Source organism: Dunckerocampus dactyliophorus, chromosome 8 (genome assembly GCF_027744805.1).
Source record: "Dunckerocampus dactyliophorus isolate RoL2022-P2 chromosome 8, RoL_Ddac_1.1, whole genome shotgun sequence".
Lineage (NCBI taxonomy): Eukaryota > Metazoa > Chordata > Actinopteri > Syngnathiformes > Syngnathidae > Dunckerocampus > Dunckerocampus dactyliophorus.
Window position 1 is genome coordinate 26555394 of NC_072826.1, and position 19516 is coordinate 26574909.

The window sequence follows — 19516 nt, forward strand, 5'->3', positions numbered from 1 at the left end:
AAATATAAACGCAACACTTCTGTTTTTGCTCCCATTTTTTATGAGATCAACTCAAACATCTAAAACTTTTTCCACATACACAATATCACCATTTCTCTCAAATATTGTCCACAAATCTGTCTAAATCTGTGATAGTGAGCACTTCTCCTTTGCTGAGATAATCCATCCCACCTCACAGGTGTGCCATATCAAGATGCTGATTAGACACCATGATTAATGCACAGGTGAGCCTTAGACTGCCCACAATAAAAGGCCACTCTGAAATGGGCTGTTTTATCACACAGCACAATGCCACAGATGTCGCAAGATTTGAGGGAGCGTGCAATTGGCATGCTGACAGCAGGATTGTCAAGCACAGCTGTTGCTCGTGTATTGAATGTTCATTTCTCAACCATGAGCCGTCTCCAAAGGCGTTTCAGAGAATTTGGCAGTACATCCAGCCAGCCTCACAACCGCAGACCACGTGTAACCACACCAGCCCAGGACCTCCACATTCAGCATGTTCACCTCCAAGATCGTCTGAGACCAGCCACTCGGACAGCTGCTGAAACAATTGGTTTGCATAACCAAAGAATTTCTGCACAAACTGTCAGAAACCGTCTCAGGGAATCTCATCTGCATGCTCGTCGTCCTCATCGGGGTCTCAACCTGACTCCAGTTCGTCGTTGTAAACCGACTTGAGTGGGCAAATGCTCACATTCGATGGCGTCTGGCACGTTGGAGAGATGTTCTCTTCACGGATGAATCCTGGTTTACACTGTTCAGGGCAGATGGCAGACAGTGTGTGGCGTCGTGTGGGTGAGCGGTAACCCTAAACTCCCCAATAAAACAAAACTGCACATTTCAGAGTGGCCTTTTATTGTGGGCAGTCTAAGGCACGAATCATGGTGTCTAATCAGGCATCTTGATATGGCACACCTGTGAGGTGGGATGGATTATATATTTTTGTTGAGTGTAGGTATGGGCTGATACTCAAGGCTGCAATATCGGTATCTTATCGGAAGTGGAAAAAGTTGTATGGGACCACACCTAATGTTTATAGTTCTTATTGTTATTTGGATTATTTTTTGTTTTCTCTTTTACCTTCATGTCATTTTTTATTCGTATGTTATTCTTCATTTTCACGAGCTTTTTTGGCTGGGGGAGGGGGCGCTGTCCGTGGTGCTGGTCTGTTTCCTCAGCCCTCAGTCATACATTTATTTGTGTGTTTGTGTTGCATTTTAAAAGTATGAAAAGAGCTTTATCAGTAAAGGTTGATCTTGTTGTCAGCGAGACGCACTTTGCAACAATGCTTGTAAAAACTCTCTCATCGTGTGTGAGTGGATGGATATTTGCCTGAAACTGACCTTTGACAATGAGGTCGGCGTAGTTGGACACTCCCGAGCCGCCTTCTGTCCGGATGACGCAGCGGTAGCGGCTGGTGCTGCGTTGCGACGTGTCGCCCACACTGACGGTGGACGAGAAGCGTCGGTGGTTGACCACCCTGGTGACCATGAGCGCCGTGTCCTTCCCGTTCCACTGCTGCAACCACAAGAGCGTTCCAGTTAGCCAACGGGGCCAAATAGGACGAGTTATGGGAGGTTGTTTTGTTGTTCCGTGTTCGGTTACCATGACTACAAAAGTGTGATGAAGCAGAACATCCACTATGGTCAAAAAGTTGAAAATGGGGAGAGTTTGCAAGAGCACACCCCACAACCCACCCACACGTGTCTTTTTCCTCCTCCGCACGATTTGATTTTCAGCCACTGGGGTGCGACCTCCAGCCTGTCAGTCGTGCATCGTGTGTGCACTCCGGCTCGCCATGCCGGTCACATAAACGTAGACCAGGAAGCAAACAGATGGAGTCGTTGGTGCAAAGCACGACAAACGCTTTTTAATCAGCTCTGAATTACAGCTGGGAACGCTGAGGTGGTCCAAAAGCGCCTGGGTTTTTTTCTTATCAATTAGCATAAATGATGAAATATGGTTCCATTTGACCGTTAGAATTCATAACAGCCCACATAAAGTTAGCAGAAAGTATCCAGAACGACTTGGTACTACAGTCATCACTCATTAATTGGTTTGGTTTGGTTTGGTTTAGTTAATTTGAACATGAAGGTTACAATGGAATACATCTCATGAATCATCCTTTCACAGTTCCACATGTCCAAAAGGAGTAGGAAGAAGCAAAGCTTATTTAATCCTACCCCCCATCCATTCCACATCTATTACAGCACCTGTTGTTCACTTCCTGCATTCCATGTCATGTTTTCTATGATAATCAGAATAATAATACATAATAAGTAACAGTAAGAAGACAAATATATATATATATTTAGCCATTTTTATGCTTGAAAATGATTAATTTAGGCAAGAAATCCGTAAAATTTGCATGATTTACTTATTAACTCATTCAATCCCAGCCATTTTTCAAAAGACAACCCCCTTCAGTATCGGCCATTTTAGACAATTTTGACTGATCTTTCAAGGTACACAAAAAATTGTGTTCTCTGGCTAAATAAACATGGAAGCTACCAAAAGAAAGATTAGACTCCCATCTTTTGTCAGAAAAAAAAAAGTTTGTTTCTATCTTTTTCCGTTCTTTAGTAATCAGCAGTAGAACGTAGGTAAGTTTTAGGAAAATACCAGTTCCCGACTAAAAAAGGGAGAAAATCAGCTTTTTGTGAAAAGATACATTTCAAGCATAACTTTCATTTTGACACCATATTTTTTGCTTTTGTGACAGCTCAAATATCTAAAAACTATACCACAACATAAACAACACAAAAAAGGGGTTGTTTTACATCAAAATAATATTTACAAACTGACACCATGAACTATTTACAATTCTCACATTTGGAACAGAACTATGTGTGCGCACGCGTGTGAGCATGCGCGTGCGCGCGTGCGTGCGTTAAAATTTCCCTACAATGCGTAGGCTTCTGGACGCTACACTCCTCCACGCTCTCTCACTTCCTCCTTCCTGTCATGTGTGATTCTTCATTGAAACGATACCTGCCGAGCTTTCAGCCAATGCACCTCTGCCACCTTGTGGCTGTTTGTATGGCTTACGAGTGCTCTGAAATGTTAATGCATTCGTGCAAAGTTGCATCATCACCTCTGTTTGCCTCTTGTGCAAAAAAACGTAAAAGAGGCATAAATACGTTGTTGGGATCGGGCGTTCGAGATTATAAAAACATATAAATATCTCTTTGGAGTTCATATATTTGTGAAAAACTGTGATAGAGTGAAGCCATGAAAATCAAAGCGCAACACGGTGAAGGATTACTGTACTGTCCATGTAAAAATACAACATGTCCGTGGCGGACTAGACAAGCATACCGACCTGGAGCCACAGCTTATCGTGCTGAGACCACTTTCCTCCGGCCGTACACTGGAAGGAGGCGTTCTGGCCCACGTTCACCTCCACATTCTGGAGACGCAGGAAATGAGGCGCCTTCCCTGCAGCAAATGCAGCAAACACGAGGGACAGACAGAATCGCATCAGACATCTTTGGAGGACTTCACTAAAGCGGACGTGACTCTTTTCACGCAGCAAGCAGAGCATCACTCGATTTTGAGGGTGGCCCAACATCAGCTGAGCTTTTATTTCTCTCAACCAAACACTTCAGAAATACACAAGAAACTCTGAGGTGAGATGTTTACAGTAAATCCCCACCAGCGAATGTCCAAAGACGCCCATAAAATGTCTATTTTTGACACGCTCCTCTCCCTCCAAACCCTCCTGATAGCTAAACGTTGAGGTTCCCCTATGATTTCGAGAAGCTGTTGTAATGATTACATTACATTCAGCTCCAGAACCCACCCCTTCACTCTTCAACTGCCATTGTTCACTCAGAATGCAATGCAGATTGAATCCCTAAGTATGCCTCATACACTTATTAAATCCATTTCACGTATAAAGCGTATAGCTACTCACCACTAACCAATGATAATGGAAGATGATCCAACTATGATGCGTTCAGTGAAGCATAAAGACATAAACATGTAAAACTGGTGGGCGTTTTTTAACATCGGCACATGGAAGCTGTACATTTTACCTGCATTGTTACATATTCATACAAGACTACACACTTATGGCAAACAAGATTTTTGTTTGTGAGCGTTTTGTGCCAGAAAAAATGGCCTATTTTCGAAAAAAACAAACAAACAATATACAGTATATATATATATATATATATCTATAGATATATATATATATAGATATATATATATATATATAGATATATATATATATCTATATATATATATATACATATATATACATACATATATATTGATAATAACAAACAAATTTCTAATAACAAGTTTTAAAAAATACACATTGAAGTTCTCCTCCGATTTCGAGTGGCTGTTGTCATGATTAGATTTATATTATATTACAAATTATATTATTAGAATTTCTATTTGCTTTTTCAAATAAAAAATACATATACATTAATTTAAAAAATAAATACAAATTATAATATAATATAATATAATATAATATAATATAATATAATATAATATAATGTAATGTAATGTAATGTAATGTAATGTAATGTAATGTAATATAATATAATATAATATAACAAATATTAATTTCTTGGACCAAAAATTGCTGGCTCGAAGTTGGCTCGCTCCTCCCCCTCCAAAGCCATCTTGCATGGCTTGACGTGCCCCTCCAAAGAAATCTAACCTTGCGTTGTGGCTGTGATCGACATTTATAATGAAAGAGACAATAAAAGTAACACATTGATTAGTTGTAGCTCCAATAGCACTCCCTTGTCTCTTTAATTGCCATTGTTCTACAGGGTGGGCCAAAAGGAGTTACCCATCGCATATCTCTATCGTGTTCGCTTAGGTTTTGTCCTAGAAGCTTAAAATTTTGGATAGTTTCTCTCAAAAGGTATAGCTTTTGATGTACCAAAGTTCAGTTGTTTACTCCTAATGAGTGTCGAGTATGGCATCGAAGGGTAAGCGTGACCAGATTGTGGCCTTGAAGGAGGCTGGACTGACAACAAAGGAAATCATGAAAAAGGTGAATGTTTGTCGTAAGACTGTCTACAATGTCATGAAACGATACAAGGAGACTGGCGAGACCACCAGCAAGCCAATCCCTGGAAGAAAACGTTCAGTCCGAACCAAAAGGGTTGTTGAGATGGTGAGGAAGAGAGTCCAAAGGAATCCTCGCAGGAGCATGAGGGCAACAGCAAAGGAAGTGAACATCTCAAGAACTTCATTGAGAAGAATTGTCAAACAGGATCTTAGACTGAAAGCACTAAAAATGCAACACAGACAACTAATTTCAGCCGCTTCAAAGAAAAAACGGCTTCACAGGGGGAAAATGATGCTGCAGGAGATCCAGAGTGCCGCAAACAAAGTCCTGGTTTGGTCTGATGAGAAGATCTTCACTGTTCAGGCAGTGGTCAATTCCCAGAATGACAGGGTTTATGCACATAGTACACAGCACCTACCAGAAGGCTGCAGAACTCATTTCCGTCGTCAGAAGCCAGCTGGAGTCATGGTGTGGGCTGCTGTTGCATCTGATGGCTCAAAATCTCCTTTGGTCTTCATTCAGGAGGGTGTGAAAGTGAACAGCCAGGTCTACATTCAAATGCTTGAAGAAAACGTGTTGCCATGGTGTACCAATGCGTTTGGAAACCAGTATATTTTCACACAAGATGGTGCACCCGCTCACACATCCAATGTCACACAAACCTGGTGCAAGGAGCACTTTCCTGGCTTCTGGGACAAGAACATGTGGCCTCCATCAAGTCCGGACATCAACCCAATGGACTTTGCGATCTGGTCTATCCTGGAGAGGGAGGTCTCAAGAGTATCTCACAGCAGTGTCACCGCTTTGAAGAAAGCTTTGATGACATCATAGTCAAAACTTGATGCAGAGATAGTGCGGCGCTCATGCCAGGCAGTGCCAGGTCGTCTCCAGGCTATGATAAAGGCAAAGGGTGGCCATATTGAGATGTAAATCTTTTTGGTGGTTGACAATAAAGTATGGAAACTGTGTTCAATGTGTGTCATGTTTGTCTGCAAGCATTTTTGAATAGTGCAGAAAAAACGATGGGTAACTCCTTTTGGCCCACCCTGTATAGTGACAAAAGAAGCTAACATGCTACATAGTCGTCAACGGTAACGGTTACTCACAGAGGTGACTCCGCGGACCACACCGTCCCTAGTGTTCTAGAGGGGAACCGCACGGCACGAAAGGTTCACGACGGTGTTCGCAGGGATGGAGCAGAAACACCGAGCTCAAGGGTGTACTCAGGTTCTACTAAGCCACGTTCCGGACGGACTCCCTTTGCTGGCATGTGAGCAAAAGTGGGTGCTCGTGCATGTGTGGCCCAGGCCCTCCTCTACAAACTGGACTTCAAGTGTCCAACATGGGAAAGCACAGCATGAGCATGAGAGGCTCCATAGCTACACACGTGCGATGCAGACAGAAGAAGGCGGGCGAGGACGGGGAATGTTGTCGGCAGGCTGGGTGAACAGTGGGAGGGGGAGGAGCCTGCGGGGGCCGACGCTGCGAGTTTGTTGGAGCGGAGTTTCTTGTCAGATTTGAGCGATGAAGACCCTGAGTTAGGACCTTCTTCCTGCCTGCCTGCAATCTGTCTGCAAGCCTCACAATCACTCTCTATGTGTGTGTGTGCGTGTGTGTGTGTGTTTGAGAGAAACAGATGATGCTCAGTGGGGCTACAGTTGTGCAGGGTCAGCTATTAACACACACACACACACTTACGGCATGGATGAGCCAGAACTCGAATGTCGTCAACAGCAATGACACCCGGATGTCCCTGGACCGAAACTGCTTCAAATATTACCTTGAGAGGAAGAAAAAAAACAAAAGGATGAGTGAAACACACACACACACACACACACACACACACTTTCCTTCACACACTGATGAACTCCTGAGGGAGTTTTCCAGTAAAGAAAGTCAGCAAGTGTCCTAATGCGCTTGTTCTTCAGGCTCATGGAGCCTTTGTGTCGTCTTCTCATCCATCCTCATTTGTCTCATGACTCTTCCTCATCCCCATCCCCTGACTTGATATTCCTTGGCTTTATTTTCACGGCTGTGTGCTTTCCTCTGCCGTCGCATCTTTAAACATTCAGCAGAGTGACAGGCTGCCAGCAGGGCCGTGCACTCCTGACCCACACATACGCACGCACACGCACACACACACACACACACACACACACACAGTGGGCTGTACTTGTCAGTGTTGTGACCTGGGCTGCATATCAACGACTTGTGGGGGGATTCAACAGTGGAAGCAGCGAAGTATGACGCCCGACTCCTGCGGTTTCTAATATTTTGACCTCTCATGTAGCTCAACACACGGTGGTGGGAATATTACAGATATTCTTCCACCAATTTCTAGTGGAAAACGTGTGGACACCACTGCTGGAAAGGCTGACTTGAATTCATTAGAGAGTGTACCTAATAAAGTGACCACTAGCAAGTATTTGATGACGTTCATGACGTATAGTATAGAGTGCGGATGTTACGTAACGTTAGCAAACTAATGAGCGGAGGCCTATGGTGGTGGGGGTCACCTGGTAGGAATTGGGCCAGAAGGTGGAGATGGCGAGCTCAGCCTTCACCCAACCATCAGTAACGGTGTCCGAAACGTTCCACACCGGGTTGCTCTGAGCGCCGCCGTTCACCTGCAACACACACACACATTGAAAGGAGCGATGACATCATGAGGAAACACAACAACGCTCACAAGCAAGCAAGGTTATTCCCTTGCAATACAGACTCAACGGAAAAATAGTATATTTCCCGGAAAAATGGCTATATTTTCAATTTTAAAAAGATGTTTATTTTCAAGAAAAAAGTAGTTTATTTTTGGGGAAAAAAGTTTATATTTCCAAGAAAAAGATGTATATTTTCAAGAAAAATGTAATGTATTTTTGAGGAAAGATTTCTATATTTCTAATTAAAAAAAACCTGTACCTGCATACAGTCGGGAAAAAAGTAGTAAATTTTAATCAGAAAAATGTCTATATTTTCAAGAAAAAGATGTATATTTTCAAGGAAAAGATTTTTTTCCCCCCCAAAAAAATCTATTTTCAAAAAAAGTCATTCTTTTAGGAAAGATTTCATTACTTTTAAGAAAAAAAAATATATATATATATTTTGGGGAGAAAAAAAAGAAAAATGTATATTTTCATAAAAATAAAGGTACTATATTTTTTGGGGAAAAATGTCTATATTTTCAAGAAAAATATGTATATTTTCAAAATACATATAATGTTTTTTTTTGAAAAATGTCTACTTTTTAAAAACATGTATATTTTTGTGAAAAAAAAGTAATTTTTTCAGGAAAAATGTCTATATTTACAAGAAAAATATTTATATTTTTTGTATAAAAATATATTTACTGTATAAAAATACAGTATGTAATGTATTTTTTTGGAAAAATGTCTACTTTTTAAAGAAATATATATTTTTGTGAAAAAAGTAGCACATTTTTTTCAAGAAAAATGTCTATATTTACAAGAAAAAATAGTAGCTTTTTTCCACCAGAAAATTCTATTTTCAAGAAAATTTTTAAAAAGTAATTCTTTTAGGAAATATTTCATTACTTTTAAGAAAAAAATATACATTTTTGAGGGAGAGAAAAACAGGCTTATTTTTTCAAGAGAAAAGATATATTGTGACAAAACAAATTGTTCATTTTTTTCAAAAAATGTTTTATATTTTCAAGAATGTTTTTTTAAACCTATATTTTCAAGAAAAAGATGTTCACAAAAATAAGTAATAAGTACGATATTAAGTACTACATTTGTCGGAAAAAAATATTTTAAAAATGTTTATACTTTCTGCTTAAAGATCTTGTCCAGTGTCACTTTCACAAATAATGAAATATGCTTTTCTACTCACTCACGCCGCCTAATATCAAATTATTAAAATTAGGCTATAAAATTAGCCATCAGCGCATATGGGGGGGGGGGGGATTTTCAATTTCACATTGAAATATTTATTCTCATAAAAATGCAACTTTTTATTTTCAAATTTGCACACTTACCCTTGAGAAGTATGGCAAAATGCAGTGCACACTTAGTACGCCGATGTTACACTCAAAACAGTGAGTGTGCAGTGATGGACACTTTGCACCCTCACCAAAAATTTGTTATTTTGGCTACATAGCAGAAGGGGCGGGACTAACTTGAAGTAGTGGAGGCTGAGGAGCAACGCGTAGTGGTGGAAAGTAGTCAACAGAAGAAGAAGAATATTAAAATACACAGTAAGTATTGGAATCATCATTTCCAGTAAGTTGGTACAAACAGGAATGGATTTAGGAGAGCACTACACTGTCAAAATGAGTACACAGTGTACACAGTATATTTATTGAAGTGCACTGACACACACACACACACACACACACACACACACACACATACCTTGATGTAGATATTGAGCGTGCCCGGGCTGGCTCCATCCCGACTGGAGAGCGAGTAGAGGAAGTCGATGCAGTGGGTGTCGTTCTCCTTCAGTTTGGGCATGTACAGGTGCGCCCGCTGACCTGATGCCCGGCCCGACGCGTTCACCGCCATGAAGCCGCCTGTAGCCACGCCTGCAGGGAGAGAAAGATGAGCGTCTCCAAAGAAATTCATGGCTGCTTGATGGCTAGGACTGCTATGCCAAACTTAAAAATGTGTGTGTGTGTGCGTGTGTTGTATTAAGGCATCCTCTCCCCGAGGGCTCACATAAAGAACCTTGCGCCTGTCGCCTGGCGCTCTGATTATGTTTTACGGTACAGGTTTGCTCTTTGGAGCGCTGCCATGGGACGCAAGCAGATTTACTGTACATGTTGCTGCCGAGACACCCTGAATCATGCAGGTGTGGTAGATGTGTGTGTGTGTGTGTGTGTATATAAAGCTGCATGATAGGCATATACTTCCTGTTTATGTAGCAAGTATTGAACAAGTCAGAATATCGTGCATAAAATGATCTGACTGACAGTTGTGGTAATGCAGCCACCCCCCCACCCCCTGCTGAAGCGGATAAATGCTGGAGCAGATTCCGCTCTGATGATGCTACTTTGCAGGATCTGTCCCTTGTTGTTGCTTTAATGGCCGACGTGCAGTCGTGACATTTTATTTTGAAAGGCCAGTGCGGTGACTTTTAGGGAGTTAGAGAAGAGGAAGAGTCACAAAGCAAAAGTAATGTCTGTGCTAGAGGGTGACCTTCAACCCCTCACCTGCCTTTCACCCAACAAGGACATCAGGTGCATGCACACGCACGCACGCACACACACACACACACACACACACACACACACACACACACGCACGCACGCACACACCCGCACACACACACACACACAAGAACAGAAATTGCTTTCAGTAAATGGTGCAAATCTACAGTAGCAATTCATGAGTGTGTGTGTGTGTGTGTGTGTGTGTGTGTGTGTGTGGGTGTGGGTGTGTGTGTGTGTGTGTGTGTGTGTGTGTTAAAGTAATATAGCCTTGGTCTAAACAGGTCTCTCCAAAGTGAACCCACCCTGATTACATTTCTTATTCACACTTGTGCTCACTCATATAAACACACTCAAACACCACACACTTAAAGACACACACACACACACTCCTCACATAAAGATTTATGTTTCTTTTGCAGCTCTGTGAAGCTTTTTGCAAAGTGTTTTGTTTTGTTTGAAACTCACTTTTTAAATGAAGCCAACACAGAAAGTTTTATACTTCGATGTGGCTCAAGATGCACGTATTACGTATTGTTGTGATCATATTTGCACCAGAACCTCATCTTACGATGTTTCATGGTTGCAAAAAATGATGAGTGCAGCTGTTTCGTGGTTGAATACGGCCTATTATTACTATGTATGTATGTATGTATCTATATATGTATGTATGTATGTATCTATATATGTACTGTATGTATGTACTGTATGTATCTATCTATATATGCATGTATATACAGTATGTATCTACTGTATCTACAGTATATATGCATGTATGTACAGTATGTATCTATCTATCTATCTATATATGTATGTACGTATCTATCTATATATGTATTATATATGTATCTATCTACAGTATATATGTATGTATGTATGTATGTATGTATGTATCTATCCATCTATATATGTATGTATATATGTATCTATCTACAGTATATATGCATGTATATACAGTATGTATCTATCTATATACAGTATGTATGTATGTATTTATCTATCTATATATGCATGTATATATGTATCTACAGTATGTATGTATGTATGTATGTATGTATGTATGTATGTATGTATGTATGTATGTATCTATCTATATATGTATGTATATATGTATCTATCTACAGTATATACTGTATGTATGTATGTATGTATGTATGTATCTATCTATATATGTATGTATGTATGTATCTATCTATATATGCATGTATATATGTATCTATCTACAGTATATATGCATGTATGTACAGTATGTATCTATCTATATATGTATGTATGTATGTATCTATCTATATATGCATGTACTGTATATATGTATCTACAGTATATATGTATGTATGTATGTATGTATCTATCTATCTATATATGCATGTATATATGTATCCATCTACAGTATATATGCATGTATGTACAGTATGTATATATCTATATATGTATGTATGTATCTATCTATCTACTGTATATATGCATGTATATATGTATCTACAGTATATATGTATGTATGTATGTATGTATCTATCTATCTATATATGCATGTATATATGTATCTACAGTATATATGTATCTACAGTATATACTGTATGTATGTATGTATGTATGTATGTACAGTATGTATCTATCTATCTATATATGTATGTATGTATCTATCTATCTATATATGCATGTATATATGTATCTACAGTATATATGTATGTATGTATGTATGTATGTATCTATATATGTATGTATGTACTGTATGTATGTATCTATCTATACATGTATGTCGCGGAATTAACACCACTGCCACGACTGGCTGCCTTTCAAGCAGCTCTGTTTGTTTATTCAAGCACATTTTCCGTGCCATGAGAGCGACGTCCGGCATCTGTGTGATTCCCTGTCTACCCATTGATATCGAGGCAGCAGTCAGAGCTGGGGCTATGATGAAAGTCTAGCAAGGAAGTGGAGATTCAAGCGTTTGGTACCTTCTATTATCATGGGAAACGTGAATTCACAGCCGCACGGTGGATGAGTGGTTACCATGTTGGCCACACAGTCAGAAAGTCTGGGTTTGAATCTCCGTTGGGCATGTTTGCATGTTCTCCCGGGTTTCCTCCGGGTACTCCAGTACCAAATACATGCATGTTAGGTTAATTGGGACTGTAAATTGTCCATAGGCATGTGAAAGATTGTTTGCCTGTATATGCCCTGCGATTGGCTGGCGACCAGTCCAGGGTGCCTCTCGGCGAAAGTCAGGTGGGATAGGCTCCAGCATACCCCCGCGACCCTAATGAGGATAGGCGGCATAGAAAATGGATGGATGGACGTGAATTCACTACCGAGCAAGATCGACAAGCTGGCAAGAACGTCAAGACCTTCATGGAGTGCAGCTTATTTGTGCTTCACTGAATGCTAACAGCTAGCGTCCCAGGTGCTAACTTGAGGAGCTAGCCGACTTGAGTGCAGTCAGAGCGTCCAGGGACAAAACAGCCTGTGAAAAGCGCAAAGGAGGTGGGCTTGTATGTGAACAATCAACAACAAATCCTGGCCATGTGAACATTAAAATGTCCATCGATACAGCATTTTTTTAATATCGGTTTTCATTGTCGGAAAAAAAACAACAACACCAATGTCCACCGATATCACATTTTTATGCTAATATCAGGCCAATATTATCGGTGGGCCGATATTATCGGACATCCCTAATTATTATCATTATGTCTGTTATATTTCTAATTTCTTTGCAGGACGTCTTGTTATATTGCCTTAACACTTTCTTGGGTATTTACGATTGGCAAAAAGTACATTTGGAATACAGGAGGTGAACAAATGTTTTGCAACTGATGCGAAACAGAGGCAGGATTAAATAAACTGTGCTTCTTCCTACTCCTTTTTGGACATGTGGAACTGTGAATTGTACTATATGATGTACTCCAGTGTAACTTGTACGCATGCTCAAAATGAATTAAACCATTGCCATTTCTCTTATTATGTCTATATTGGGTAACAGGAGTGTGAAGGGGACTATAGGGGTGTTATTTCATGTCTAGAGGGCTCTAATGATGTTAAAAAGCAGATTTACAAGCTGGTAAACAGGCTTTCTATGCTCTTTGAAAATATTTCTTATTTAGATTTCTTATTTATTATATTTAGATTATTTATTAAATAAGGAAAACCTATTTCACGAAAAATGACTACAATCAATTAACCACGATAAACAGCATAGAGTAAGTAATAAGAGCGTTAGCTATGTTTGTGCAGCGGAAGGATAGGTAGGCGGATGAATACGTAGTCACTACTCTGAAGAAGGACACCATCATTTCTGTTCTTTTTAATTCACTTTTTTATCTCCATGATGACAGGGTGAGGCTGACCCTTTTCGTGGCAATGCGTCAAAGAAAAGGAAAGTGGAAGGTGAAGTGCAACTACACATGGTAACATGTTCTAAAAGTGGAGACATCAACACCGGTTGCATGTTCGCTCAAACGGCTATATTACAAAACACTTCAATCATCAACACCCATTGTGGTGCTGATGAGACAAAATACACGCTTGTTGAATAAAAGGATCAATAATCATCATCATTACCTTCATGATAGACTCAGCAACACACACGCACGTCACATTTGTCCTCCATTTCATGCATTCATTGCGCTCAATTCCCCCTCTGAGGCTTTTCTCTCACACACACACAACCGCACACACACACACACACACACACAAGGTCCCATATGTTTTGTGTCCTGGATGTGTAATGGACCCAGCACAGATATATATATATTGTATAAACACACACACACACATATGCAAACAGGATGTTGTGAGGGTTGCTTTCATTAAAAAAAGCATTCCATGCAAAGATGCTTTGATGTTTTTTCTACATTTTAGTGCATACGAAATGAATAGCATCCCTACAACTACGTGTCATGCTACGCTAACAGTGTAGTCTGCGTACACCGCAGTGAGCTGCGTGAGAACAAACTAGAACGTTCTTTAAGCTCCGCCAGCAACAAACACAGCAACGGTTTCACACCGAGAAATGAAAGCGGCAAAGCAGAAAGCAGCTTTTTGAGAGATCAATGACATGGAGAGCACTGCGAGATCTTCTCATGGAGCTCAAATAGTTCCCTCGGGTCTCGGCTCAAAGCTCTCCTTGTTTTTTTTTGTTGTTTTTTTTTTTAACTGCGTGTAGCTCTTAAACCTCGCTTTCATTTGGCTGATGGGCTGTTTTGTCTGCGTCTTCTTTTGGATCAAACAGCCTCCGAGCTCCAAGTGAAGACGTCTCGGAGAGATGACTTTGTTATTTGGACAACTTGACCGGGGTGAAACGCTGTTTGCATGCTGTAGAAGGCCCACGCTTGATGTGATGAGAATGTTTTGGTGTGTCATCACACTGATGAGACATTCCTTGCACAGACAAGTTAACTCTGCAGGTGTGCAACATGCTGACCTTCATGTGGGTCCTTCTGATGGCCATCGTTAAGAAACAGCAGACTACTTTTACAAGCTTTGACTTCATTTGGCTGCTCCAATATCACACATGGTTTTACGGCTCCGAAAGCTGCATGGCTCACTGGAGGAGAGCCCTTCAAAAATAAAAACATCTTTATGACGACTCTTCATTGGCCGCCAGAAGATGAGGAGAAGCTGCTCTCTGAATGAGCAAAGAAAGGCATCATGCTTGCAGTTGGAATGAGAAACACCCGCCATTGTTTCTGTTAGGAATGGAATATGTTCCCTCTGTTGTAAATAAGTGCTGAGATATATCTCAGACTTATTTGCTGCAGAACTATGAGACTTATTTGCTGCAGAACTATGATACAGAACTCAAGGCCATCTTTGTCAGGAACAAGCACACCCTGTTCTTTGGAGCTATCCCCCCCCCCCCCCACACACACACACACACACACACAGTTTCATCATGAGTCACCCTCCTGTCTCCTGCGTGAGACACTCAGCCACGGGCCAATACTGTTTGAAGCCAGATCATACCAATGCACTAACAAACAGTAAACGGGAAGTTTCCAGATCACCTCCACAAAAGGCTTATGAGGAAGAGGAAGTCAGTTTAGAGACCACTCAGGCTTTTCTAAGACTTTGGTGAGGTGGCTGACGGCTCTCTCCAGCGCTGGCATTGCAGTTGCTTATATTCACGCCAAATAGAATAACCTGTGGACTTGGAGAAGGCATTTAACCATGCTCCTCGAGGAATCCTGTGGGGAGTACTCCGGGAGTATGGGGTACCGGACCACCTAATGGAGGTGGTTCGCTCCCTGGATGACTGGTGTCAGAGCTTGGTCCGCATTGTCGGTAATAAGTTGGATGTGTTTTCAGTGAGGGTTGGACTCCACCAGGGCTGTTCTTTGTCTCAGATTCTGTTTGTTACTTTTATGGACAGAATTTCTAGACGCAGTCAGGGCGCTGACGGGATCCGGTTTAGTGGCTGCAGGATTACGTCTCTGCTTTTTGCAGATAATGTGGTCCTGCTGGCTTCAGCCAGCCGTGATCTTTAGCTATCACTGGATCAGTTTGCAGCCAAGTGTGAAGCAGCTGGGATGAGAATCAACACCTCCAAATCCGAGTCCATGATTCTTTTCTGGGAAAAAAGTGGAGTGCCATTTCCGGGTCGGGGATGAGATCCTGCCCCAAGTGGATGGGGTAAAGTACTGTACCTCCGGGTCTTGTTCACGAGTGATGGAAGGATGGAACGCGAGATCGACAGGCGGATTGATGCGGCGTCTGCAGTGATGCAGACTCTGCATCAGTCCATTGTGGTGAAGAAGGAGCTGACCCGAAAGGCAAAGCGCTCAATTTACCGGTCAATCTGGGTTCCTCCTTCTTGAAAATATAGAGCTTTTTCTTGAAAATATTCATTCTTCCTAAAAAGTATATTACTTTTTTCTTGGAAATATACTTTTTCCTGAAACTATACATGTTTTTAAATATAAAAATGTTTCTTACAAAAAAATCACACTTACCATTTTGAGTGTGTTGAGTGCACCATGCGGGTAATTACAGTGCACTGCATTTTGTCGTACTTCTCAGTGTGAACACACTTATGCACTTAAGTCCACAAGTGCACCAACTGAGACACAGCTCTTTACTGTTTGCCAACACCAAGGCTCATAAGAGACTTGACAAGTTGTAGTCAGGAGAAAAATCTTCTCCAACAGTATCATCTGGCTCGTCATATACGCATCAGGATAGCTAGCCAATTAAAGTACTGCTGCGTGTTTTATGTGTTTCATCCATTCATCCATTTTCTACCGCTTATCCTGGTCCAGTTCGCAGCGGCAGCAGTCTCAGTCACGAAGTCCAGACTTTCCACTCTCCAGCCACCTCTTCCAGTTCCACCGAAAGGACACCAAGGTGTTCCCAGGCCAGCTGTGAGACATAATCCCTCCAGCATGTCCTAGGTCTGCTCCGGGGCCTTATCCCGACTGGGCATGTCCAGAACACCTCACCATCCGGACTAGATGCCCGAGCCACCTCAGCTGGCTCCCCTCGTTGTGAAGGAGCTCTGAGCCCCTCCAGGATGACTGAGCGCCTCACTCTATCTCTTAAGGTGAGTCCAGCCACCCTACGGAGGAAACTCATTTCCTCCGCTTGTATCCACAATCTCGTTCTTTCAGTCACGACCCAAAGCTCATGACCATAGGCGAGGGTGGGAACATAGATCGACCGGTAAATTGAGAGCTTTGCCTTCCGGCTCAGCTCTCTCTTCACCACGACGGTCCGGTACAGCGGCCGCATTACTGCAGACGCTCCAACCTTCCCTCACTCGTGAACAAGACCCCAAGATAGAAAACAATAGACAGACAGGTTTTATGCGTTTCATTCAATGCTGAATGTTCATCTCAATCACACGCTGCAACAAGCATCCACTAGTGTGTGCATCACAAGCACATGTAAAAGTTAACAGGATTAAAATAGATCATATTTGTACAGGTTTGTATTATATACTGTATCTTTGGTGTGGGTGTCAATGTTTTAGGGCTGTGGATGGGTGCACACACGTTTGTGTATTCACACTGTGGAGGCTGCTCATTGATTTCCTGCCGTTAAAGAAGGACGGATGACACACACACACACACACACACACACACACACACATACGCCCGCAGGCCTTTGCGAGGCGGCCATAATCCCTTCCTAATAAGGTGGTAAAGACAGGTGGGATCGGCATTATCGATCAGGCCTTTAGGAAAGCCCCCCTCACCACCACCACCGCCCCTGCCTCATGGTGATGGGTAATAAGTCACATGACACACTCAATCCCACTGACACAAAGGACCACTGGGAAGTCCAAATCCCAAAAGCCTTTGCCGCATGGGTTGTGTTGACCTTTCAAACACCCAAGGTCGACCGTGTGACCGGCAAAGGTGCAGCTGGGAGCGATACACCGAGCGTGGAGAGCAACACATGACCTGGTACCACCCGAAAATCATCTTTAAAACACTGCTTGTGCTGTCTGTGTGTGTGTTTGTCTTCACGTTCATCCGCGCGAGGCAAATTTATGAGACTTTGAATTACGCATAAGTGACTCTTTGCCGTATTGATTTGTGAACACACACACACACACACACACACACACACACACACACGCAAGATCAGGACGCATGTCACGTTCACAGACAGTCAGACATCACAAAACTCTTTAATACTACACATAACATTATCCTTGAGCATGTTAAAGGACCTGCTCCTATGAAAGCGGCAGCAATACTTAAGCAGTGCAGTGTTTCTTTTTAAAATTACCTTTTTCAGGGAATTGAATTGATCAGACCTGGACTGTTCAGGTTGTCCAGTGCAAGTGCAATGATCTGGATGAATGACAATATTCACAGGCGCTTTTTGTGTTATTAGTTGATTTCATTCTTGTATTTAGTGTTTTTATGAGAGTATTGTATGTGGTCACGTGTTCAGTGTACAGTGTGAGTGGCTTCAGGGTTCATTTAGGTATGAGTTCCTCTGTGTCTGCTCAAAGTCTTCACTGACGTCTTGTATGCTTTCAGTGTTTAAATGTAAACAGCAACACTTGTCATTTTCCAAAACGTGCACTTTCACTTTTCAAATGTTGGCGTTTACGAGCGGTTGTCATGGATACCAACGTTATCCCCCCCCCCCTTTGAACGAACGAGGTCAAACTTGCCAAACTTTACCAACATTCTTCTTTCCGTCTTTGTAACTTTGTGATGCGCAAGCGACACCTTCTCTCTGCTAAAGAACCCTTTGGAGATCTAAAACAAGTCTCTTCACACCCGCAGGACTTTGAGACTGTGCGAGACTGTGACGTTTGAGAAACATGGTCTGATGGAAACACGGCTGATTAATAAATAATGCATTTGGCGGAGGAGCCTCTTCTGCTTAACTGTCAGCCACAAGACGACAATATGATGTTTGAGGATTATTCAGCAGTGTGATGCAACACGATCCTATTTGTGTCCAAGAACCCCAAAAAAAGCATCAGTTCCACTCTGTCGCCTGTAGTGACCAGCTTATTTTATTATTATTTATTATTATTACAGCAGGGGTCGCCAACCCGGTGATCGTGAGCTACTGGTCGATCTTTGCGACTTTGCCAGTCCATCGCGAGAACATTGTGGAAAAAAATGTGGTATCACATCAGTGCCCTCACGTCCTGGAGAGCGACCAACAGGCACGCATTTTCTCCACTGAATACGGCCGTACGCCTCGCCGCTATCCAGGCAGCAACCCGCAAGCCCCAGCAAAGAGCCCAGGGGTACACTATTACACAAAATACAATTTAAAAAAACAGCAAAAATGATTTTTAAAAAATACAGCAAAAGGCATATTATATATATATAAATATTTAATTACAAAAAACTGTGGAAAAACAGTACAGTCAGTGGGAAGTTATAATTCTAATAATTCTGACCCCCACAGAGTGGTTACGTGTCCATCAAACACACAAATGAGTCCTGTTGCTTTAATAAAGTACTCCCGATCTCAACTCATTACGTGGATAAAAGACACTTCACACAATTCAAACCTTCCACCATCATGGGCAACACCGAAGAGCTGACCTGAGGGACAAGATTGTAGACCTACATAGGACTGGAATGGACTACAAGGCCATCAACAAGGCTGTAGGCCTGCACAAGACTGGAATGGACTACAAGACCACCAGCAGGATTGTAGACCTACACAAGAGAGGATTGCACTATGAGCCCATCAACAGGATTTCAGACCTATGCAAGACTGGAATGGACAACAAGACCATCAACAAGATTGTAGACCTGAGCAAGACTGGAATGGACAACAAGACCATCAACAAGATTGTAGACCTGAGCAAGACTGGAATGGACTACAGGATC

At 41.8% G+C, this 19516-nt stretch overlaps 1 protein-coding gene across 11 annotated transcripts in view; it reads right to left on the reverse strand.

The window, feature by feature from the left end:
• ptprt (protein tyrosine phosphatase receptor type T) overlaps positions 1-19516 on the reverse strand; it is a 230476-nt gene that overhangs the window by 175448 nt on the left and 35512 nt on the right. For all 11 annotated transcript variants that reach the window (XM_054784610.1, XM_054784608.1, XM_054784609.1 and 8 more), the window contains exons 3-7: positions 9409-9581; positions 7555-7665; positions 6737-6818; positions 3326-3441; positions 1347-1521 (exon numbers count right to left, since the gene is read on the reverse strand). In XM_054784610.1, the coding sequence (XP_054640585.1) occupies positions 1347-1521; positions 3326-3441; positions 6737-6818; positions 7555-7665; positions 9409-9581 (657 nt within the window). The remainder of the gene's footprint in view (positions 1-1346; positions 1522-3325; positions 3442-6736; positions 6819-7554; positions 7666-9408; positions 9582-19516) is intronic.